The sequence below is a fragment of the Polypterus senegalus genome, chromosome 12, assembly GCF_016835505.1.
Source record: "Polypterus senegalus isolate Bchr_013 chromosome 12, ASM1683550v1, whole genome shotgun sequence".
Taxonomy (NCBI): domain Eukaryota; kingdom Metazoa; phylum Chordata; class Cladistia; order Polypteriformes; family Polypteridae; genus Polypterus; species Polypterus senegalus.
The window spans coordinates 30700011-30725855 of NC_053165.1; the positions used below are offsets into that span (position 1 = coordinate 30700011).

The following is a 25845-nucleotide window of genomic DNA, read 5'->3' on the forward strand; positions in this document are numbered from 1 at the left end:
GTGTGCGTCATATCCAGAAAATTCAGGAAGGACCGAGATATGCCTATATATTTACGTGCTTGGCAATTAGAATTTCCCAGATAGAAATACTGCAGTCATTCAAGTGGCAAGGACATACTCAGGAGTCCTCAGGAGCATTTCTGAATGCTTAGCATCTTAAAGAGAAATGGATGGAAAAGTTTCAGAGGCTTCCAGAGAGTAAAGTTATCTTGTGATTAGCAAGTCTGACAACAGGGGCCTTTAGAGGGAGCTCTTGCCTGGTGGCCCTAAAATCATAAAGGCTTATCCCCAATTGTACAAGTGATTCAGGGTCTTACACCAAACGTGAATGCCAGCTGGCATTTAAAGGCCACTCCTTACAAATGTACAATATGTTTGGGTTGCAACATTGCAAACATTGGTCGTAACCCGATTTGTATGTGATCTGAGACGTTCGTGACCCAAGGTTCCACTGTATTTAAAACCTACTGTAATAAAAAGCTTTGTTCAATTCAGTATTGTTCTGTCTAAAAGACAGTTAGGAGATTTTTTGGTAAAGTATGGGAGAAAGTTGTAAACCAGAGATACCCAAGCATCGAAAACCAGGAAATAAACAGATCATTCATCAGAACAAGGGTGAAGCAAGTATCATAGTTAAGAGTTCGGGGAAATAAGTCTTAAGCCAGCAAAGCATTAAAGAAACAATCTCATGTATTTTAACATGGTTTATCCGATCTTGGATACAATGTAAAGAATGCACTAATATTTATATGGTCTCATCAATGACATCACCCATAGCACCACCCTGGAGAACTCTGGGAATAATTGTCCAGATAGGAAACATCAGCACCATTTTCAGAATAAGGCAATAAGATTACAAAATGCTGTATTAACAGTAAGCATAAATAATTTTCTTGGGAACTCTTAGATCATGAAAAAATTTCAAATATCAATTCCTTAGGTGTAAAAACTGAATTAGCTTTGTATGTATTGACCCAAACATTTCAAGGAGTCACTAGAACATTAAATCAAGTCTTTTGACTGGCATGCAGTGTACTCGGTCTCTGCACACAGCTAAAGTCGAGGCTTTTCTTGCTAAATTTTTCCTAAATATTTTCTCAGTTAAAGACATGGCTGGTTGGTACAGCAACATTTTACGATTAAACCTACATCTCTTCACTCAGAGTACAGATAATCATATAAGGGAGATTACACTTTCCTTGGGAATCATACATCTATACTCCAAATGTGATGAGATACCCCCAGTGCTGGTGCCACCATTTAGGTGAATTAGGCATTCACCTAGGCCACAAATCATAAGGGGGGTGCCCAGCCACACAGTCAGTTGGCACACTAATAAGCTTGGCCTAGGGTGCAGAGTAACCTAGCACCGGCACTGCATACTTAACAGATTTCAACATGATCATGTTTTCTTAGCTCTGCTAGCTGTGGCATTGCTGTACATACAACCTCAAGTTAGCATTAACAAATGCTAACAAATTAAAATTAACAAATTAGCATATGATCGCGATTTCATCGATTTTGGTTTTACTCATCATTTGAAGTCACCCAAAATGAAATGCATGATCCTTAATGAAATACTCCACTTAAAAATATATTTTTTTTTAAGTGGAAGAATACAAGTCTATGGTAACCAGCATTGGATAACAGCAAACAATATCAAAACATCCATGAAAAAAATCTCATGTTATTTGTGTCACATAATCTGCAGTGTTGTGCAAGTTCACACTTCACACAAATTCAAATGAGTACACATTCACATAGTTCACCATTTCAGTTTTGAACTAATTCATGTTCAGTTTATTTTGTATTTTTTAAGCAGTCAGAATCAATATCCTATGAGTTTACTTTTTTTCAGTTTTGCATGCCTTATATTAGGCTATTACAGTGTTCTTGAATAAAATACAATAATTATGAAGAATTTTTTAATTTAAACTAGGGGGCTTCGCCTCTTGCTCACTTCACTCACCAACCCACCCAGCCTGTGCTACACGGCTGCCACTTTGTGTCTCTTCCACTCAAATCATTTAATTCTCACGGATGCACCTCTTAATTTGGAAGAAATGTTACTTTTCCCTGATGGCAACACTAATTAGACAATCTACAAGTCTCCGACTTAAAGTTGAAATCCGAACAATATATTTGATCTCTTTTCACTGTTCTGTTCTTTCACCGAGTAATAACTTTCGTTTGTTTGCACTAATGTGATCTTTACTATCAGTTTTCTGAGACTTTCAAATTTTAATACTTTCATTATCTCTAACCTGCTCTGCATGTGTATCGCACCAGCGTTTTTGAATTCTTTATGATGTTCTACTTTGTCATATACTCTTTGTCTTTTAATTCCGGCCCCGGGCGTGGTTAAATCTCATGGCACAAAGTCTTGTCTTGCAGGACATGACAGTATCTCTCTGAAAAAGTCTTGTTTCATCCCAGGATTTTTTTATTATAATAGAGAGATACACTTTATTGAGTTATACTCGGCAACAACCACATATAACTATATATGCTAGCATCCTCCTGGTCAAAAAAGAAATTAAATAGACGTAAGTATACATATAAATTACTGCTCTATTTCCAACCATGTGACACAAATGGTGACTGAGTAACCAGCGTGTAGATGAACTAATCCATTACGCTGCCAGTCAAAATTCACGTCACATATTGCATGTCCAATAGGGAAAACTATAAAGTGGCCTTGCATAGTACAACATTTTCTTAAAAGTGAAAGTGTTCTTGTGTCAGTGGGGTGCAGCTTAAGCACAAGCAGGCAGAAACAGACACTGCCTACTTGATTTTATGTTATTTTATCTGAATACAAATAAATGACAAAAAATTTGTACAAAATTAATATTTGTAAAAATCCACTATTTGTGCTTATCCGAATACTGTATTCAGATTCGGCTCCACCTCTACATTACACGGTAAGGCAAAACATTTAATCTGGACCTAAAGCAGATCCAGAATGTCACCTAAAACTGAACGAGCTCACGTTCAAGTTCTTCACTTGCAAATAGTTACGTTAAGCTCACCGTTCCTAGAAAAGTGAGCTTGCTCAATGAACGTGCTCTTTTGAACTAGTTCATGCACAACACTAATAATCCACATATGAAGACACCCAAGTCATATGCTCATAACATCCCAGACTTTTATTTTTATTTTTTTATTTTTACTAAACTACTTTACTTTTGTTACACAAGTCACTTCAGAAAAACACCCTCATGAACGAAAATGAACGTGCTCAGGCGTGAACGAGATTTTGACCTGAAGACCCGCCTCCCGTTGTTACATCTATATTTACATTCACAACTAGAGTACCTCAGGGTTATTTAACGGCAGGCTATGAAACCGTATAGGTGAACTGACATTCTGCTCGTTAGAGCATCATGGATTTATGCAAATACGAGGCATATTCTCTTTCTGATGATTTTCTTTGACGTTTAATCTTTAGTTATAAGCATGTCTGAGTGGACCTTTCACTGTTGATATCACATGGAACACGGTGAGAGCCAATAATAAGCTGGTACTCAGCTGGACTCATGACTAGCTAATGAGGGGCTAAGCAGGTTTTTTTTTTTTTTGTTCATGAAAGCATTTTCTGAAAGTGCCTTATGTAACAATATTTTGCTAAAAATACATGCGTTTGGGACATTGAGAACATATGACTAGATGACTGCATATGCAGAATATGTAACATGTGTAACATGAGATTTTTTTATGGATGTTTTGATATTGTTTGCTGCTATCCAGCATTGGACCCTGCAGACTTGTTTGTATCAGATTTTGTTATATCACTATGCTGCATAAAAATAGAAGAACATGTTTTTTGGCTATTATTACAAACTACATGGTGTAGGTTACATGTAAAAAATATCAATTTTTGATTGGAATATCCTTAAAGGTAATTTGAATGACAAGATAGCTAAAGAGTCTCAAAGCACATCTGGCTTCTCCTTCCTTTAACTTTTTGAGGGCTGAATATTTTTTCCAAAAAACTCAGATTTCTGAAAAGCACACAAAGCGATGGTTTCACACATAAGTCAACAAAAAATGTCTGGTGCTGTGCCTGCTGCTGGCGCATGTTTGGCATGTCTGGAGGCAGTGGCTGTGTGGAGGCACCTAGATGGTCAGCAGGAATGCTCGGTGGGCTAACTGTCTTTGCACAGTGTGACACAATATGGTTTGTACCTCTTGTCATGTTAAGTGGTAGTCCTCCAAAGTGAATGCTGCTGTAGGGAACTGATTAGATGATGCCGGCACCTCACTTTCGTTTTCGATATCCATCTCCAGATCACATGCATCAAACATGGAGTCCGACGAGTCCTATTCAACGAAATTACGTAAAACGTCCATGGAGTATTTTGCTTTGCACATTCGCTTTGGTCTCTTGCCAGATGTCAGTGCCATTTTAGAGGTTGTTTGCTCTTGCTACTCCTGCATGCATAGGAAATCAGGTTTAAATCAGCAAAGCTATGTAACTTTCCTTCTAGCAATGAGAGTCAAACTAACACGTAAGGGTGAGTTTTGTTGCAGTTTACAGCTGATAACTGTCCTCTACCTCTGAATTTTGACAAAAGTCGACATCAGCCCTGAAAGAGTTAACTCCATTGTTGACAGCAGTTTGATGAATCATGTGGTATCATGGGGTATATTTTGTGGCTAGGGTCTTCCTGCTAGTGATGTTCATTTAGACTTTTGTGAGGTAGGCCTTGAGAGTGGCTTTGAATTGCATTTTGTAGCCAGTTCAGGTTCTCTGAAATCATCTCCCCTAAAAAATAAAGGATTTATTTGGGGAACTGGATTTTGGACTCTCTGATGAAATGGCCTGTCCAGCAGAGGTGTTTCTGCAAGATCGTGGTATTGATGGTGGTGGTTTCAAAGTGTCAGAAGATATGAAAGAAGTTCAGGTAATCAGTTTTGGGCTTTAGAGAGAAAGACATAGAAAGGGAAAGAAAGAGAGAGATAGGGTGTGATCACTAAAGTAGACTTGGAGCAGAGCAGAGTAACACAAGAAGTCACCAGCTTCAATACAAAGCTGGATTTGGTGCTTGCATTTTGTTCTTTTAGAGACATTCATGTAAGAGCTACCTGAATTTAATGAAACAATGAAGAAGGAGCTGAGCTGTCAGTGCTGTGTGCGATTTTGGCGCCCATTGCAGAATACACATTCATACCCAGCTAATCGAGGGAGGTATGCTTCAGGCGGTTTCTTTTCTTTCTCCACAATTTTTAACAAAGCTTAATTCTTGCAAATATCCATGAGTTCAATTCACATTTATTACAGCAAGCCTAGGCTTAGCACAGCTTCTGTTGACTGCGATAACAAATATAATGCACTGTAGCTACGAGAAAAATTTTAAATTATTATTATTAGTAGTAGTAGTAGTAGTAAGAATAGCATACATGCCTGCTTCCTTTAGTAAGCTGCAGTGCAACACCCACATACTGTATATTCAGCCAACGCTCTTGGAGATGAAAATCTAAATGTGCCACTTTAGCACTCTTAACTTTAACCCAAAGATAGCTTATTTCTTAATCTTTTCTCGATTGTATTCACATTTCACGTGCAACTGTTTAAGAAGATTGTGCATGGATGAATTTTACAAATTACCAATAACCAAATATGTGATATAAGAACATAAGAAGTTTGACAAATGAGATGAGACCTACTAAGATTGTTAACCTAATAGTTAAATTAAACCATAATGCAAAATGCAACAACGTTACCACTTTAGAAAACAGTAACAGCTGAATATAACAACCTATACCAGGGTTTAGTGTATTTTTGAAAACTGCTGCCCTGCATACATTTATAAGCAAGAATACTACACAGTGTTAAATACTAAGCAAGCCAGATAAGTTTTATTCCTCCTATGGACTGTTATCTCATAAAGAATCATTTGGCAAATGTAAAGCAATTTTGCAGAGTGCTTTCCATAAAACCATGAAAGACGGATGAAAGAATGTTGATAGTGCTGAAAATTATAGGGGAAACACCAGGCATGCTGACTTGCAATGATCAGGATATATTAAATGCCACTCTCTCTATAAATATTTTAAAGCTTGAAAGCCTGGTTATGTTGCATGGAGTTATGAAAAAAAATGACGCAAAGCTCCTGTGATAAAACATCTTTCCCATGTAAGCATTTTGTCTGGTCTTCAAACCATTGTGTAGTCTGTTTTTTTTTTTAATTAAGTTTAAAATGTAATTTACTGGCGGCACGGTGGAGCAGTGGTAGCGCTGCTGCCTCGCAGTTTGGAGACCTGGGTTCGCTTCCCGGGTCCTCCCTGCGTGGAGTTTGCATGTTCTCCCCGTGTCTGCGTGGGTTTCCTCCGGGCACTCCGTTTTCCTCCCACAATCCAAAGACATGCAGGTTAGGTGGATTGGTGATTCTAACTTGGCCCTAGTGTGTGGATGTGTTTGTGTGTGTCCTGCGGTGGGTTGGCACCCTGCCCAGGATTGGTTCCTGCCTTGTGCCCCGTGTTGGCTGGGATTGGCTCCAGCAGACCCCCGTGACCCTGTATTCGGATTCAGTGGGTTAGAAAATGGATGGATGGATGGATGTAATTTACTTAATGGGCAGAGTGGTGGCTGTGAGGCTTGGAATCTGCGCTGGCAATCAGAAGGTTGCCAGTTTGAATCCCATAAACCCCAGAAGTGATTCTACTCCATTGGGTCTCTGATCAAGGCCCTTAGCCTGCAATGGCTTCGTCCTGGGGATAACGTTAATTTGCATCCAGCCCTGCAAGCAGATCCTCCAATTTACAGGGAAAACTGAGGATTTGGTGGCAGGATTGGCACTCCAGCCAAAGTAAAAACAAACCTCGCACTGTCCCAGTGTGGTGCTGAATGTGTCACCCACTGTACTTGGGCTCTAATCCAAGTGGTTCATCATGTGGTGGGTGCAGCAACACGCTATCAGAGTATACTCTAAACCTTACTTGAAACTTTATTGTGTATTACTCATACTTACTAAACTTTTTATTACTCATATGCTACAATTATTCCATGCCTGTTAAGTTCAAAAATAAAAAAAAATCTGTTTTATTATGGTAATAAAACTGTGTCAGTGCATGCTACAGTGCACAACATGTTGTCACTCCAGGTGGCAGTGATATTAACCTATTTTTTCTTTTTGTTCCCTGCATGCTGCCTGTGCCCTGAATATGACTAACATCAGCCCAACAATACTGATGTAAGTAAATATCTCCTCAAAGTGGACAGGAAAACTTTAATCTGCTTTTAAAAAAAGAGTTTATTTCATATTCTTGTTAGGCATCTGTTCAACCACCAAAAATGTTCATTTACTACATATCAAGAGTTCTAATCTTTTGCAGATACATTCTCTTACCTGTTCAGATTCTTTTTAATGTTTACTCAAAGATTAATGTCTAGCCTCTGTCGATGCTTATTCTTAAACTTAATCAATCTTTGCGGATTTGTACTTTACAATTGCAATACACTTGCACCCAGGGCTACATTCCACGACCTTCTGTCAGTAACTCCTTCAGACTTCACCCAGGTAGGACTCTCATTGTAGCCTTTTGTTGGGGTATCCTCCCTCACTCCTGATTGAACTAACTAAGAAAGGAGCTCAGTGCCCAGCACCTGGCGGTATAAGAGAGAAAACATGCAAGCAGGAAAGCAGGCATGAGTACATTTTCATCTTTAAGCACTAGGGGCTTCACCCCCTGACCGTCTTGCGGGACGTGCAAGTATCTCTCTTCAGAAGATCATGTCTCATTGTAGGAAAAAAGTCTTGTCTTGTCCCAAGATTTTTTTTATAATAGAGAGATTATTAAAATAACTAGTGCCATAAACGAAAGCAAACCGAGAGTGGTAATTCACACCATGCAGCCTACATCGTCCTGCAGTTTTGTAAGCAGATAAAGATCAGCAACATATCCACTAAGTGGTCTGACAGCTCTTGTCTTGCATTGCTTGAATTGCTGGCAGTGACTCAAGACATTCTCGGTTTGACTTCCCTCTCTTTTTTCTGACCTTATCTCGTTTATATATGAGCATCTTCCTGTCCCCTGGACTCATAAATCTTTTGTGTTGAATATTCCTAATTAATGTACACCCCTTTGCTGAGATCTGTTTTCAATTGGACATTGAAAGTCTTTTCCTTTTGATCAGTGTCAAAAAAGACAAACTAAATCCATTGAGATTTAATGTTATGCAACAATAAAATCAGAAAGTTCTGTGGGGGTGAACACTTTTTATAGGCACTATATCATTATCTTGGCATTTTGGTGTGGTTATTTTTATAAACGGGCTAAACAGGGGAAAATACACTAGGGAACAGAATTAGCTAGCAGGGTATTGTGCACATTGAGTAAAATGCTGGACAGATGGATGGATGTTTACTGTATATTATATATGTTTATAGTATATAGCAGACCAAAAGAATTTTGGAAAAGTACAGGTTCATTATGTGACGCTTTTCCTTGAATTTTATATACCTTAGTCATTTTCAGTTTGTTGGCATGAGTTGCAAAATCAAAAAATGATTCAAGCAATTCATTTTGTAACTAGAAAGCTTGTAAAACACCCTTATGAGATATACTGTGTGGACTGTAGGGGGCACTCCGACTCCCCAAATTTGACACAGGAAGGCTCAGAATGAAATAGCGAGTTTTTATTGTGGGAAACCCTTCTTTTGTAAGGGTTTCCCACCACAACGACAAGTGGAACTTCTGCAGCACAAGCACAATATAAACAGCACACAACAACTCTTGGGCTTCTTCTTTCCCTTTGTCTTCAGCACCTTTCTGCCTCCTCTGCTCCTCCTGGCAAGGCAGTGGGTTTCTTTTATGAAAAGCACGTCCAGGAGAGGCTGGAGGCCCATGAAGTCCCCACAGCACCCCCTGGTGGCACCTATGCAACCAAACAGGGCTGAATCAAAGAACTTCAATTCCCAGTGTGCCCTATTTGAATCTGTAGTGTTGTAGCCACCATGGGGGGCTGCCATTTAGCAATCTGGGGGAGATAATTCCCTGTGCACGCTCTCTCCCACAGTCCTTCCATTATGAAGGCATCCTTGAGTATTGAAAATTGATTAATAACCAGCTTTTTAACTCCCATAATGCACACCTTGTTACACTGCTGTAAGGTGTTCTATTCTTTTTCCAGCTACTGGTGTTCTGTCTGGGTTTGTACAAGAATACAAATGGACAGCCACTGCCCACCTAATGGAATCTGTGGCTCTCAGAGAAGGATCTCGTTTACCCTTTATGATGACCAGCTGCATTTGAAATCTCCATAGTGTCATGCCGGCTATTCCATAACACTTGTGTGAGATCATAGCTATTCTTACAAAGAGCTTTTGAACCATATGATTGACTACTTTGCTCAGTATCAAGCAGCAACATTTTTCACTGATGAGGTCTAATGCTTTTATGGGGTCTCCTGCTTCCTATAAAATGTTCCGTTATTGTTCATTTCTTTTCCCTGTGCCTTTGTTTAGATCTTTCTCATACAAGACATTTAACTGGATGACTTTCCTTTGATAAGTTCACCAAACATAATGCAATAAAGCACAAAAACCTTATGAAATGAAGATTAAAAATAAAACGAGGCCGGATGTTTAAATTATTTATTTGTGACTGCCTAGCATGAGATAATGGAGACATGTGCACCACCATGATGGCGATGCCCCACAGCCAGCCATTATGGGGGTACACCTTCTCTCTTGCCTGTTTTAGTGCTCTGTCTTGTTGTCTGAGGTCATAGATATAAAAGGTGGTGTAACGTATGAGGGCTATACAAGGGAATAGGGGCATTTTGTTCAGGTCAACATAATAAAGAATATAAAGGAAAGAACAGGGTTATCCTGCCATGACAAAGGATATATCATCTGATTGTAAGATAAAAGATAGAAACAAACCCGACTAACCCAATGCTAACTACCAGCATTGTGATTCATAATGAAATCAGTCATGAACACGTGAAGTAAATGTTGATAATAACTACAAACATCCGGAGCTTTTTACTGAATAATTTGGTTGTGAAAATTACAACGTGTATGTCAAAGTAAAGCTGCATACAAATGATTTGTATTAGAACAATGGAAAAGTGAGGTGATAACATTTTCCTGGTGTGCAAACATACTGAGATGTTCTTTCTATTCAACAGTGCAGTCTGGTCGAAGGGAAGTGTCCAATCAGCTGTGAAGACAATGTAAGTGCTCTCTACTTTTCTTTATTCATTTGTACTTTGTATTGGTATATTCCAAATACAACACAGTGGAAATCTTCTTTTACCAAATATAACTTTACTTTTGTATTGTTTTGATAGTCAATGACAAAATTCATTTTGGGCTTACGGTACAGTTGATTTCTCAGATAATGAATGCCTCTGTAAGTTGCAAGGAGGACCTAGGAGTCTGACAGGCATTCTGGGGGGAACCATTATTAGTTATTTGAGTGAGGCAGCTACCACAGATGACTTAAAGGATTTGCACAAACAAGGAGGCCCATGTATAAGCTTGGACACCATCCAGTTGACTCAAAATGTGATGCCTTAAATTAAGACTGATGAAGATGATTTCTTCAAAAATTATCTTCATGATTATGCTAAAAATACAAGAAAAAAACAAAAGGATGACGACTCAAAGCTGCAATTGCCTCTAAAGGAGCTTCTACAAAAACTTGAATGAAAAGTCTGAATACTTACAGGATTGAGAGATTTAAGTGTTTGATTTGTAATACATTTTCAACATTTTCTGGAAATATGTTTTCACTTTGTCCTTGTAGATACTGTCAGTGCATACTGATCGGCAAAAATGACAAATGTATCTATTTAACATGAAATCACAGCACAATAAAGTGTGCAGAAAGTGAAGGGGCCTGAAAATTTTCTAAATCCACTGTATATGGTTTAAAACCAAAGGCAGTTGTCTTCTGTCACTCAAAGCAGTGACCATCAGCTGTTGCTTTGTTCACTCGTCTGTGTTACACAATGCATTGATAGGACTTGTTGGCTTATAACGGCAGGTTGATTTTAGAAATGTACAGTTGATACATTCTGGTAGTAAAGTTTTGGTCAGGAGAAACATCCTCCCAACCCGGAGCACTTTTTACAGCCTAGGATGTATATAAAAACAGCCTGCTGTTATGCTGCTTGTAGTAATTCACCCACCTTCCTATAAACCTGACAGATCAGCCCTCCCTCCAGCATCGCTGCGTGTTCAAAGGCCTGTAGTCCTGACATGCTGGCTGGGCCTATTTATAGTTCTCATTCAAAGTAGCAGCCTTGTTTATGAAACGTATAGCACAGGCCCCAACCAATCAAAGCTGATTGAAAGTTTCCAAATGTCATTTTTATATCTGCAGCCATATTCAATGATTATAGCAAGGCTTAGCTGATAAATAAGAAACAGTCATTTACATCTAGCATCAAGTACACTGGGCTGCATTCTAATTATTCTTAGCTTTCACAGATCAAAATCTCCAGTTATTGTAAGGTACATGTCTTATTATCCTAAAGTTGGAGAACTCTCCCAGTGCCTAAAATTCACTATTAGACAATTTCTATTGAAACAAAGTCTCTTTCCACCCAGAAAACAAGCCACACCTTTATCTCATGAATTGGAGTTTCCCCTTTTTTAACTTAAGGCAAGCAACTTAGGTTTATTGATTTAATAATGTTCTTAAGCTCTGGCTATGAAATAGAAACATTTACTTTTTTCACTTGCCATACTAGTCCATTTCATCATAGAAAATAACCCTTTTGATACTCAAGCTTTCAGTTTTACTGCATTCTGTGCTATCATATTAAAAATACTTTTATCTCGCTTGTGATAATTAAATTCCTAGAGCCTTCTTTTTTCACCTCATCATGTCCAGAAATCTTGTTTCTGTTTTATTCTTGGGTGTGCCTTTAATTTAAGTGCTATATGTCTCCTGTCGGTGGCACAGTGGTGCAATGGGTAGCACTCCTGCCTTGCAGTTAGGAGACCCGAGTTCGCTTCCCAGGCCATTCCCTGCGTGGAGTTTGCATGTTCTCATCGTGTCTGCGTGGGTTTCCTCCCACAGTCCAAAGACATGCAGGTTAGGTGCATTGCCATTTCTAAATTGTCCCTAGTGTGAGCTGGGTGTGTGTGCGCCTTGTGGTGGGCTGGCTCCCTGCCCAGGGTTTGTTTCCTGTGTTGGCTGGCATTGGCTCCAGCTGACCCCCGTGACCCTGTAGTTAGGATATAACAGGCTGGATAATGAATGGATGGATGTCTCCCGTTTAGTGCTATTATAGTAGGGTAGGGGGAAAAAGAAAAGAAATGACACATGCATGAAAAATTATATCTGTCTAGTGCAGTTCAATAATCAGAAAAGGCTAACGAATCCTTCAGCAGAGAAACACTTCAGGGCTCTTTTATACCAACAGCAATACGCCGTGACTGTGACTGCCAAGTCAGACATTTTAATTGTTTTTATATTTTTTTTTCAGTCATTTCGATGTGTGTTCAGACTATAGTATCTATCTATCTATCTATCTATCTATCTATCTATCTATCTATCTATCTATCTATCTATCTATCTACAGTTATATGAAAAAGTTTGGGAACCCCTCTCAGCCTGCATAATAATTTACTTTCAACAAAAAGATAACAGTGGTATGTCTTTCATTTCCTAGGAACATCTGAGTACTGCTGTGTTTTCCGAACAAAGATTTTTAGTGAAGCAGTGTTTAGTTGTATGAAATTAAATCAAATGTGAAAAACTGGCTGTGCAGAAATGTGGGTCCCCTTGTAATTTTGCTGATTTGAATGTATGTAACCGCTCAATACTGATTACTTGCAACACCAAATTGGTTGAATTAGCTTGTTATGTCTTGAACTTCATAGACAGGTGTGTCCAATCATGAGAAAAAGTATTTAAGGTGGTCAATTGCAAGTTGTGTTTCCCTTTGACTCTCCTCTGAAGAGTGACAGACAGCATGGGATCTTCAAAGCAACTCTCAAAAGATCTGAAAACAAAGATTGTTCAGTATCATGGCTTAGGGGAAGGCTACAAAAAGCTATCTCAGAGGTTTAAACTGTCAGTTTCAACTGTAAGGAATGTAATCAGGAAATGGAAGGCCACAGGCACAGTTGCTGTTAAACCCAGCAGGTCTGGCAGGCCAAGAAAAATACAGGAGCGGCATATGCGCAGGATTTTGAGACTGGTTACAGACAACCCACAGATCACCTCCAAAGACCTGCAAGAACATCTTGCTGCAGATGGTGTATCTGTACATCGTTCTACAATTCAGCGCAATTTGCACAAAGAACATCTGTATGGCAGGGTGATGAGAAAGAAGCCCTTTCTGCACTCACACCACAAACAGAGTCGCTTGTTGTATGCAAATGTTCATTTAGACAAGCCAGATTCATTTTGGAACAAAGTGCTTTGGACTGATGAGACAAAAATGGAGTTATTTGGTCATAACAAAAAGCGCTTTGCATGGTGGAAGAAGAACACCGCATTCCAAGAAAAACACCTGCTACTTACTGTCAACTTTGGTGGAGGTTCCATCTTGCTGTGTGGCTAGTTCAGGGACTGCGGCCCTTGATAAAGTCGAGAGTCGGATGAATTCAACCCAATATCAACAAATTCTTCAGGATAATGTTCAAGCATCAGTCATAAAGTTGAAGTTACGCAGGGGTTGGATATTCCAACAGGACAATGACCCAAAACACAGTTACAAAGGCATTCATGCAGAAGGAGAAGTACAATGATCTGGAATGGCCAGCACAGTCCCCTGACTTGAATATCATCGAAAATCTATGGGATGATTTGAAGCAGGCTGTCCATGTTCAGCAGCCATCAATTTAACTGAACTGGAGAGATTTTGTATGGAAGAATGGCCAAAAATACCTCCATACAGAATCCAGACACTCATCAAAAGCTATAGGAGACATCTAGAGGCTGTTATATTTGCAAAAAGAGGTTCAACTAAGTATTGATGTCATATCTCTGTCGGGGTGCCCAAATTTATGCACTTGTCTAATTTTGTTATGATGCATATTGCATATTTTCTGTTAATCCGATAAACTTAATGTCACCACTGAAATACTACTGTTTCCATAAGGCATGTCATATATTAAAAGGAAGTTGCTACTTTGAAAGCTCAGCTAATGATAAACAAAAATCCATCTATCTATCTATCTATCTATCTATCTATCTATCTATCTATCTATCTATCTATCTATCTATCTATCTATCTATCTATCTATCTTTCATTTACATGAGGACATCTCCTTTCAGATAGCTGGCAGAGGAGAGCTTCATCTCTTGCCCTGAAATCAAAGTCCTTCATTTTTACTGTCATTACAGGCAAACCCAAGGCTATTTGATTATAGCTGATTTCATCAGGAACTACTAAGATGCACAAGCATTTTTTAATTTTCTTGTGACTGAACATGATAAAATATAGTAAAACAATGGCAAAGGAGCAGAAAGTAAACATCTTAGATACATTTTTGAAGGTCCTCTTGTCTTTATGTATATAAAAGGTGACTTTTTTTTAGAAGCAGACAACTAAGCATTAAAAAATCTCCAACGACTTTAGGACAAAAGTATTATTATTATTAGTATTCATGGTTTCCTCCCACAGTCCAAAGACATGCAGGCTAGGTGCATTGGCGATCCTAAATTGTCCCTAGTGTGTCCTTGGTGTGTGGGTGTGTGTGTGCGCCCTGCGGTGGGCTGGCACCTTGCCCGGGATTTATTGCTGCTTTGCGCCCTGTGTTGGCTGGGATTGACTCCAGCAGACCCCCGTGGCCCTGTGTTAGGATATAGCGGGTTGGATAATGACTGACTGACTGACTGACTAGTATTCATTTAGCAGATGCTTTACCAAATCATATTTTGTCTTCTTTTATGCAGAATCTGAATTGTTACCTTCTGGACAATAATGGCTTCATTCTAATTTCAAAAGAAAAAAAGCAGGTAAGATGTTTTATGTATCTCCTTCTCACCATTATTAGTAATTGTTTATTTTAAATGTTGTCCATTATTTTTGTATGTTTGCTATGAATCATGTTAGATGCTATTTGACCGTCCTGGTTATAGTGGCAGAAATGAAGTTTCCTTGCAGGGTGGCTGGGCAGACACTCCATGACAGGATAAGAAGCTCAATGATTTAGGAGAGTTGAGTCAGAGTTGAGTTGCTGCTCCACCAGATTGAGAAAAGCCAGGTGAGGTGGTTTGGGCTTATCGTTATAATGGCTCCCCGTAGATACGGCAGACCTAGGACAAGCTGGAGGCTATCTCTCGGATGGCTTGAAATTTCTCCAGGAAGAGGTGGAACCTGTAGCTGGGGAAAGGGAGGTAAGGGCTAACCTACTTGGTCTGCTGCCACCACAACCGTCACCAGGAAAAGCAGATGGGAAGATGAGATAAAATTAGGTTACATTAAGGAGTCAGACCAAGGGAGGAAAAAGAGAAGGAATGAGCGGAGGAAAAAACAACAGAATGAGGAGAAAGACGTGGTGGCCTAAAATACAAAAAAAGCATTCTGTGAACATCATGCCCAGCTGCTGCCTGTGAAAAGTTTTCACATTCTCCCCATGGCTGGTGCACTCTTGACAGCCTAGAGATTATTGATCAGTTCATGAAAAAACAGCCCTCAACACTGTGAGGGGTTTGCACACTCTTCTGAGACCTCCATGAGCTTTTGTCTGGGCACTTTGGTTGCCAAAGACATGCATGCGACGTTAATTGGAGATGGCCTTGTATGAGTGTCAGTGTCAGTGTGAGTGGACCCTGTGATGGACTGGCACTCATCCAGGTTGAGTTTCTACCTGGCACCCATGACACTAAATTGGATTGTGAAGTATTCAGCTAAGAAGAAGTAAGAATGCAGAAGAACGCGTGAATCATGGTAGGTTGTGTGTGCCATTTGTGAAAGTGCAGATAAACAAACAACATGAAAAGCATGTGTAAAATAAATGTTTCATTTAAGTCTACAATAGAAAGAGTTTTCACAAAACGTTCAGAAGGCTAAACCTCAAAGGGTAGACAAAAGGTCAAAAACATTAAATGCCAGACTAAAAGCTTCTGTAGAGGCAGCGGTGGACATGCTAGAGCGAAAAGATCAAGTCACGCTCCCTCTTCAAGGTGTCCGCGTTCTTTTCTCTCCTCCTCCTTCCTGGTTCTTGCCTTCAAATCAATCATCATTGTAGCCACCGAAGTATAAGGCGAGTTCAAGCATGGGTAAAACGCATGCTGAAAGAAATCTCTCAGTCCAAAAGTTTGTTTTAAAAATATTTAGTAAAAATGAAAAGCAAATATTCCACACAAGAATAAAGAAAAAAGTTGTTACACATTTCTATATATAATCTTCATATGGATCTTGATCTTTGTTTGTCCACGAATGAATTAGAAGAAGAAGCACTAGATGGCAGTAGAGAGACAGCTAAAACATAGGCATTGCATTAAGAATCTCCTCCAGGCTTATACTACTGAAGACTGTAGTACTCCAGTCACACCTCAAAACACAGACATTCAAACTAAACACATTGTTGTGCTTTAAATTAACTAAAGAAATCTTCATTTAGATCTTGATCTTTGTTTGTCCGCGAATTCCACGCATGTGTTGACCACCTACCAGTTTAGTACGTTGTTGTTACTCACGGATGTCAACAATGTGCCGGAATAACGAAAGGGATGGTGGACAGTGTTACGCTTGTTAGCTCCTGAGGCCTGGTTAGAGAAAAGGTACGTGCCTACGTAACATATAAATGAAAAAAAGACAGTGGGTAAAATGAATGACAACGTAACAGCATGTTCCGGAAATTATTATTGTTACGTTGTAGCCAGTGAGTGCTGCGCGTCTCACAGTTGTACCGTGGCTTCCTCACATGTCAGTGAAGTGATCCCTATTTATGCTTTAAAGAGCCTGGATACCTATGTGTCCCCCTTTAATAACCATTGCTCCGTGTATATTGCCTTACTCTTTGGATTGCCACAAAGCAACCTGCGAGATTGGACAAAGGTTGAGAAGAGATCGTGAGAGGAAACAACATGGACTGTGAACAGACAGAGGTAGAAATGCTGCTACACCACCACATAATTACGATTCGGACAGTGATTCTGAGTAGGCCGTTCCTATCGAATCAATATCCAAGGGTTTTCTTTTGTAATTTTGTTTCCCTTATAAAAAATCATAATGCTGTGCAACAAAGGGCTCAGTTCACGACTGGCAGCCGCGTTTTAACAGGGAGCCCTTCACAGACAACTTTAACATGCGCAACGTAGTTGGGCATACATGGCTAGTGTAGAATAAAAGGCAAAAAAAGGAAAACTGTATCTTTTCTAAACTTAGCTTTTCATGAGTAACTTTAGTTATTTCTGTACTTAAAAGTTCTTTATTTCTTCTTCTATACTTAAAGATTCTTAACTTCTTCTTCTGTACACTTTAAGCATTTGGCATGTTACTTAACACAAACAAAAGGCACGAGAGGCACTGTTTAAAACCATGTGCTCTCTACACCTTACACATGGGAAGGCTGATCACTAACTGAGAATAATGTTTAGTCAGAGCTATTAGAAATGGCAAGAATATACCAATTCATTTCTACTTATAGGGGTTATAGGAACCTCCCATATATTATGCATTGTCATTAGTAAAACATTTATGAATCTTATGTAACTAGGAAATGGCTCTTACAATCATGACTTTTTTATGGCTTGTCAGAGTCAAGGTGAACACCCTTAGCACCTCTCTGTCCATTGTCTTTTTGACAAACCATATCAGTACATGTTTGCGAGGTGGGCACACATGAAGATGACCAAAGGTGTGAGAGTTTTGGTTTTATGCATGTGCAAAGTCCGCAGAATGTCCATTAGAACCTGACTTAGAATCCTCTCTCTGTTAAACCATCTCTATGAACTCTTCTTCTTTTACAGTGTGTGGTTAGCTAATCTGGCTGCTTTTATAGAAAAACTAGCAAAATACCCGCACTTCACTGCAGAGAAGTAGTGTGTTAAAGAAGTTATGAAAAAGAAAAGGAAACATTTTAAAAATAACGTAACATGATTGTCAGTGTAATTGTTTTGTGACTGTTATGAGTGTTGCTGTCATCAAGGATTTGATTATCATTATTTCTTTCAATCAGGTTCATATTTGGAGGATGTGTTGTGTTCAAGTTACATTCCGTGTTTGTCAACCATTGTAAAGATAACAGGTTTCATTCATCGAAGTGTTCACTACCCAAATTGGTACTTGTGAATCTAAAATGTTTAACAGGCATTCCCAGTATTAAGTTGTGTATTTGCCTGCGAATATTTAGCGGCAGCTTGTCTATGAACTTAATTTAGACTTAAGCTTTACACCTTACTTTCCTATTGATATGTCTACAAAGGCTTGTTCAGATTCAGAGGGTTGTTCTTTCCTACTGCATCAATAAGCAGCTCATCTTCCTCTTTATCTGAGACATCACACACTGCATGCACGGGTTTACCTTTCCCAGTCCTGCAAAGTCAGTTTACGTGAGCCGCTCGGAGTACGTCATCGAAGGTTCTCAGCTGTGCTTGTGCTATCTCGTGCGATCTTGCGATGTTCATGGCTTTATTTAATGTTAGCTCAGACCTGGCACTTAAAAGTTTCTCTCGCACTTTTGCTGAGCTTGTGCCAAACACTATTCTATCCATGACCATCTCATCTTCAGTTGCATAAGCACAGTCCTTCAACAACGAATATTTCGCAGTTGAAATAGCGTGTCTATTGGATAGCTGCTGACGGACGGCCTTATATGGGCAGGCACTCAATTACGTGGGAGGCGTGACGATGAGGGGCGCAACTCCGCCTCACATGGCGAACGAGCTGCAGGCTATGGCCGTATATATGTACGTAAGTAGGTTCCAGTTATGACCGTTATGCGTAGAGCTTCGAAATGAAACCTGTTCAACTATTGTAAGTAAGCTGTAAGGAATGAGCCTCCCAAATTTCAATTGGAGAAATAGTGATGAGTCAGTGAGTCAGTTAATCAGTCAGGCAGTCAGTCAGTCAGTCAGTCAGTGAGTCAGTCAGTGAGGGCTTTGCCTTTTATTAGTATAGATGTGCAGTTTGAACTTATATGAATAATGCTTTTAACAATTTAAAGATAAAATATAATTAAATCAAATTCCTCTATATCCTTAAATTATCTGAGAAAATGTGAGAATGTTGTTTTATATTAATGCATATTTAGGATTAATGTTATAATTCTAATTAAAATGTAATAGTTCTTTACATTTATATAGTGCTTTTTCTCACTACTCATAGCATTTTAATTAGAAGTGGATGATATATAGTAACGTACACATCAATATCCAGAGTTATACTGCATTTACAAATAGAAAAACAATATTAGACATAATTATTTTTCTTTGTGACCCAAATCATATTTTGCTGTGCTGTAGGTCTGCAGTGAATGTGCTTTAGCATAGACGTTTTAGTGTTTTATTAAGATCTTGAGGGCAAGAGGTTTATAAAGTGTTAGTTCAACTCCTGGTATACGTTTATACATGAAATGTTGCAAATGGATGCAGCCTGAGAGACAAAATTGGTAACTGGTTCAAGAACCAAGACATACATTAAATTACTAACTGGTAATTCCTGATGAAAATGTAGATGCGTTTTTCCAAAATTACCAAAGTTCAGCAGCTCTAACTTAAAGAATAGGATTCAACAAAAGCCTGACGTGCCAAAATGATTCCACAGACAAAATATCTTCATTTTTAAATGTTTGGGGTTCATGATGGTCACAAGGTGGTGGAGCAGATATGGCTGGCTTTCAAACAACTCTGGTGTTAGTGTCTTCATTACCTTCTCCAAATACTCTGCCGCAAATGATGAAACACCATACCACTTCTTAGGTTCTCCCTAGTGGAGGTAGTTAATAGAGTAGCTCCAGTGGTCTTGAAAAGACTTTTTCTGATGGAATACAAAGGTAAGCAGAATAGCCTGCTAAAGGAAGGAAAAGATGTAAACTCTGTGCATTGCCCCATGTTGGCAACCAAAAACAAGGAAGAGACTGACATGAGGCATAGATGAACCCCAAACAGAAAATATATAATTTAACATAAGTTACTGACAATGTAAAATAAGTGGAGCTTTCAAATATTAGAACATAGGAACAATCCAAGTCCTAAGTTGGTAAGAAGGTTAGCTGAAAAGGAACTGTGAGCTGGAGAGTGTGATAAGAGATCTGTGGCACTGCACATTTTTGAAATAAATAATCACATCCCAAGAAAGTGCAGAACAAAAGAGAGAAGAAATAAGAACAGAGAGGAATGGTGGTTAAAAGAAAAGCAGAACAGAGAAAGAAAAGGTGACCAAGTGGCAGGATTGGGAGATCCCATACACAGAGGAATGGAGGCAGGTGGCTGGCGGTGAACCTCAGTGAGAGGAGCTTGGGACTGAAGGAGAGGTGCTCCTATTGAGCGATGCTGGGGAGTAGGACTGGCCCATCATGCAACATCTCCACACAGACGGCAAAGGACTGGCAGTGGGAGACACGTGTGTATGGCTCAGCACGGTGCCACATGGATACCGAAGGCCTGTCAATGGGGGCCAAGCCAGGATTTTAAGGTTGTCTGCGTCTGCGTGTGTCAATTGGGGATCTCCTCTGATTCAAGATCCTGTGTGGGATATTTATATGTAAGAACTGTCTCTGCATTTTAACCTTGTTTTACTGTCTTTATTTAAGTGGAATTTCACTTTGGTTTTATTGCATTATTTACTTACTAACTACTTGTGGTCTTCAGGACAAAAAAACAACCTGAAGACTCCCTAGCAGTTTTACTATACTCGTGCACTTGGAGTGGCGTCAGATAACTCTTAAGAATTACCCAGTGCAGAGGACGTGAACCCATCTGTGCTTGCTGCCCCACTGGGTTTCGTAAGGAGACACAGGCAAAACTACAGTATATCTTAGCCATATCGCTGGCATATGAGTTCTATTAGTCTTTGTCTCAAGAAAATCCCTCCAGATAGACAATGATTTTGAAGAAAACTTCAAGCCTTGCCCTCCATTGTTGAGGTGTTTCACTTGCATGTTGCTGAGCCGCAGCTTTTGCTTCATTTCCACGTTGTGTCTTTTCATCTGTGTCATTAGCACAACGTCATTGTTGCACGGCAGCATTTGTTGCACACAGGTCTTTTTAAGTGAGGTGCATACAAGTGCCGAAAAAATATAAACGTGCACCCATACGCCAGCTAGTGGCTGTGGCTGAGCATGAGCAGAGCGGATTGCTCCTTATACACGCACACACTCACAGGTGTTTCGCTTATATATATCTCATTGACTATTTAGTGAAGATCACTGAACTTTTATGAAACACCGCTTGTTCTTCTGGCACGTTTAGCACCAACCCCTTGCTGCATGTAGGTTTCCTCATTTGCCCACCTCATCGGAGTACATGATTATCACTGGTTCTGGTTGAAGAGGCTATCTAGACGCAACAAGGGAGAATGGAACTGACTCGGTCCATCACAGAGAGGCACAAGCCTGAAAATAAAAACCAAAGGAGTAATACTACCAAAGGTTATGCACCCTTCCTTTATCACCTCGTCCACCCTGTTCTTTTTTTAACATCTCTGGGTGCCTTGTATTTTATGCCAATTCAGGCAGTGACCATCGCACGATTCAGGAGGTGCTGAGGTGAATGACAATCAAATGTCACTCTTGATTAAAGAGCATTTCATCAATGGTGGCGCAGACCTCTTCATTTCATTGTTTTCCTGTAGGATTTATTTTATTCTTTTTGCTGTGGACATAAAATTATGCAACACACGATCAAATAAGTCATTTGGGAAAATTTAACCTGTGTACTGTGTGTTAGAAGTCATTTAAAGCTGTGACAAAATGGGGAAAAGAACAGAATTTTGACCAGATGAATGTGAAATTTGGAGTTACAATGATCTAATAAAACTGATCATCGTATACAGCTATATATTTCTCTCAATTATATAAAAAAATCCTGGAATGAGACATGACCTTTTCAGAGGGATACTTTCACATCCCGTGAGATGAGACTTTGTGCCAAGAGATTTAATCCTGCATAGGCGCGGAAATAAAAGACAAAGAGTAGATGACAAAGTAGAACATCGTAAAGAATTCAAAAGCGTTGGCGCAATACACATGCAGAGCAGGTTAGAGATAATGAAAGTACTAAAATTCAAAAGTCTCATAAAAATGATAGTAAAGATCGCATTAGTGAAATAACGGAACAGCGAAAAGAGATCGAATATATTGTTCAGATTTAAACTTTAAGTCGGAGACATGTAGATCGTCTAATTTGTGTTGCCATCAGGGAAAAGTAGTGTTTCTTCCCAATGAAAAGGCATATCCGCAAGAATTAAAAGATTTGTTGTTTGTTGAAAGTGAAATCCACATATGCGAGTGGCAGAGACACACGGTGGCTGGCGCATAGTGCAAGGCCGTGGGGCTGGCGAGCAAAGGCCCCTAGTTTAGAGAATATAAAAGTCACTCCCAAAGCCAGTTAATGTCACTCTGCAATCACTGAATATTTACATTTCTCATTTTCATTTTATTTTTACAGACAGGGAAGTTCATTGGAGAAGTTGACGGCGCTGTGGTACTTCAGCTTGTCAGTATGGGCATGTTCAAGCAGTAAGTTGCTGTTGTCGGAATATAATTAAATTGAAAACGTTTATAAGGTGTGTTTATTATGTGCACAAATTCAGTAGGTATGGACTTTTTTTAAATTAGACCCTAGTGAATTCACCGACTATTCATAAGCACTCCCTCTTATATCTTAAACTGACGCTTCTTTCTGTTTTTTGACAGGGTCACGCTCTACGATTACCAGGCCATGTGTAAGAGCCACCATCATCACCACAGTGGAGCACAGCCTCTGATGAGTGTCTGTATCACGATCTTGATCAAGCTGCGTTTTTTTATCTGTTTTATTACCTGTAAGGAATTGAAAATGAATCTGATATTAGAAACACATTTCCTCCATTGGAAATGTTGTCATTTTTTCAACTTTGTAACAAATGTGGGCACCATTTTCTAGCTAATTCTGTCATACAGTAAACAAAGGATCTACCATTAATAGTTGCACCCACCTTTGTGTTAAACAATATTCAGCATCTAGAAGATGAGGAATTGAATACTACAGAACAAAAAGGCCATGTTAGAATTAATTTACGCTGTATTATTTTGATGGCCACATTTTTGTGGTTCTCCTTGTTGTAGAGAAAACATGTAATAATCATCACAAGAACATGTCCAGTAATATGGTATGTTCCAGCTACCAAACTCAGAGCAGTTAACATGTAAAGACAGGGGGCTAATAGTTTCAAAGTTCTGCTGTTAGATTTCCTGGGGTAAGTGTAAGGGTCTGCAGTGGACTGACGCTGCAAATCAGAGCTGATCTTAGTCTTGCATCCTGATAATTGTTCAGCACTTCTGCTTATTGTTTAGAACATTAGAACGTCTTTTTATGTAATTAAGGATCTTCTTATGTTCTTATGAATGAGATACTGAGACAGTTTAGCTATTAGCTGAACCAAAAGCTTGATAAACTGAATCATCTCCTTTAGCTTGTCAAATTTCTTATATAACAATTGTCACAAAAGGTCATTCTGCCCAACAAGCTTGTCCATCTTAATCACCAAGATTGTCCAATATAAGTCCAAAGCGAGATGTTACATTATTGGGACACTGTTTGGTAGTTTATTGCATGTGTCTTTGTAAGAGGGAAAGAAATGTAACATATTAGGGCTGCAGAGAGATGAAGTCAATCCTGGGCATCAAGGGGTGCAGAGTTTGAACCAACTCTGGATGGGACCTCCATTAGATAAAATTAGCATCAGTGAATCTGCCTTTCATTATTCTTTGAGGATGCACAGCATGGTGACACAATTGTTGGTAATTTAGATCCCGCATCCTTGATTTGAATTCCAGGTAAGTGAACTGTTGTGTATAAAGTTTGCATGTTCTCCCATTATGTGTGAGAAGTTTTCCTCTGGGTTCTTGGATTTTTCTTCCTAATCCTAAAGGCGTGCAGAATGAGTTACTTGACAATTGCAAACCTGTGTGTGTGAGTGGGTCCCACTGTGGATTGACATCTTGTCCAGGGATGTCTAAAGTCTTGTACCCAATACTACTGGGACCCTGAATTGGATTATGTGGGCCTGACGATATTATAGGATGTCTGACACATTTGCCAATCTCCTGAACATAATTTGGAACACAACTGTAGCCATTACATCTTACGTTCTGCCTAACCCAGCTTGATCATACCAGGGTGAATTCTAATGAATGCATTAGATGGCATTATGTCTTATACTGAACTTTCCATGTTTTGTGATTGTTTTCTAAATCATTAATGAATCAGCTTCTTTACAAGATTCTAGTCTGCAGTGCCCACCTCACTGATGTGCTTTCCCAGAGTTGCAGAGGCTAATATGTTTTCCATTACTCCAAAGCTGTACAAAGAAGTGACGCAAAAAAAGTTATTTAAAATACAGTTATGGAAAGACTACCCTAAAGTTTTAACAGAAGAACACATTTCATCCCATCATCGCTGCCTCATAGCTGCAGAGTTCTGGATTCGAATTGCAGGCCTGGTCAATGCCTGTGTGGAGTTTGCATGATCTTCCATATCTGTATGGGTTTTTCTCAGGGTCCTCTAGTTGTCTTCTCCTTGTCCCAGAAATGTGTCAGTTGAGTTTGCTAGAGACAATAAACTGGCCACATAAGAGGGTGTGAGTGAGCTCTAGCTGAGGGTTGCCTCCTGGTTTGCGGCTGGTGCTACTAGGATAAGTTCTGAGTCTCATAACTCTGAACTGCACTATGCAGGTCTAATCATCGGTGGTTGAATGGACTTTGTTTCATTTACAGCTGCCTCATGCATTGTGTTAAGTGCTGAAGGGATAGGCTCAGACAACTGGCAAGTATCTGAGCTTAGAAATTATAACATATTTAAAAAAATACACTAAAATGTCTTCATGATATTCAAGAGGGCACTATATTGATATATTCAGCCCAGCTTTACAGCTTCAGCCAGTCAGCAGCCTGCAGCCCATAGTTGGGTCAGAGGCATCCAAAAACCTCCTGCGTACCATAATAAAAGAGCAGGAGATCCTCACATTTTCCATAACGGCAGAGTGTTTGAAGAGTCAATTATTTTCCTCAGTTCAGGAATTTAGCTGTGCTTTTTCATTTCTTTTTACTGTAAAGGTATTGCTTCTAAATTACTTTGTGGCCAACTGAGGTTGCAGCAAAGGCGCTTTGTCAAAGCTGAGCCTGAAGATGGTGGAAGGATTTATTGAAAAGGAAACTCATTTTAGTTTGTGCGAAACACATTGTAGGCCTGAGGAAAGATTCCAAATATATTAGTTTGCCATCATTTTAGAATTTAGTAATACTGTTTCATATTTTGGGCAGCACAGTGGCGTGGTGGTAGTCCTGCTACCTCGCAGTAAGGAGACCAGAGTTTGTGTCCCGGGTCATTCCTGCATGGAGATTGCATATTCTCCCCATGTCCTCCAGGTGCTCTGGTTTCCTCACATTATCCAAAGACATGCAGGTTAAGTGAATTAGTGATGCTAAACTGACCCTAGTGTGTTTTCGGTGTGTGTGTGTGTTTGCCCTGCGATGGACTGGCATTTGTTCCTGCTGTGACCCTATGCTAGCTGGGATAGGCTCCAGCACCTCTCGTGACCCTGGTCAGGATTAAGTGGGTAAAAAGATGACGTGATGTGTTTCATATGTATAAATCTGAATGGCTGATTTTATATGTGTGTGTCTGTTTGTCTGGCATGCAAATATACAAAGCTAAATCTACATCCATCAAGTCTTGTACAGATTCTTTGTTTATACAGAGGAAGACTGCAATCTGTGTTTG

General features: G+C 39.5%; 1 protein-coding gene across 1 annotated transcript in view; it reads left to right on the forward strand.

Annotated features, from left to right (window-relative positions):
* The window catches only part of LOC120540210 (voltage-dependent calcium channel subunit alpha-2/delta-4-like), a 619956-nt gene that overhangs the window by 555585 nt on the left and 38526 nt on the right, over positions 1 to 25845 (forward strand). The window contains exons 28-32 of the mRNA XM_039770774.1: positions 7182 to 7196; positions 10139 to 10183; positions 14869 to 14931; positions 22531 to 22601; positions 22779 to 22854. Coding sequence (XP_039626708.1) covers positions 7182 to 7196; positions 10139 to 10183; positions 14869 to 14931; positions 22531 to 22601; positions 22779 to 22854 — 270 coding nt within the window. The remainder of the gene's footprint in view (positions 1 to 7181; positions 7197 to 10138; positions 10184 to 14868; positions 14932 to 22530; positions 22602 to 22778; positions 22855 to 25845) is intronic.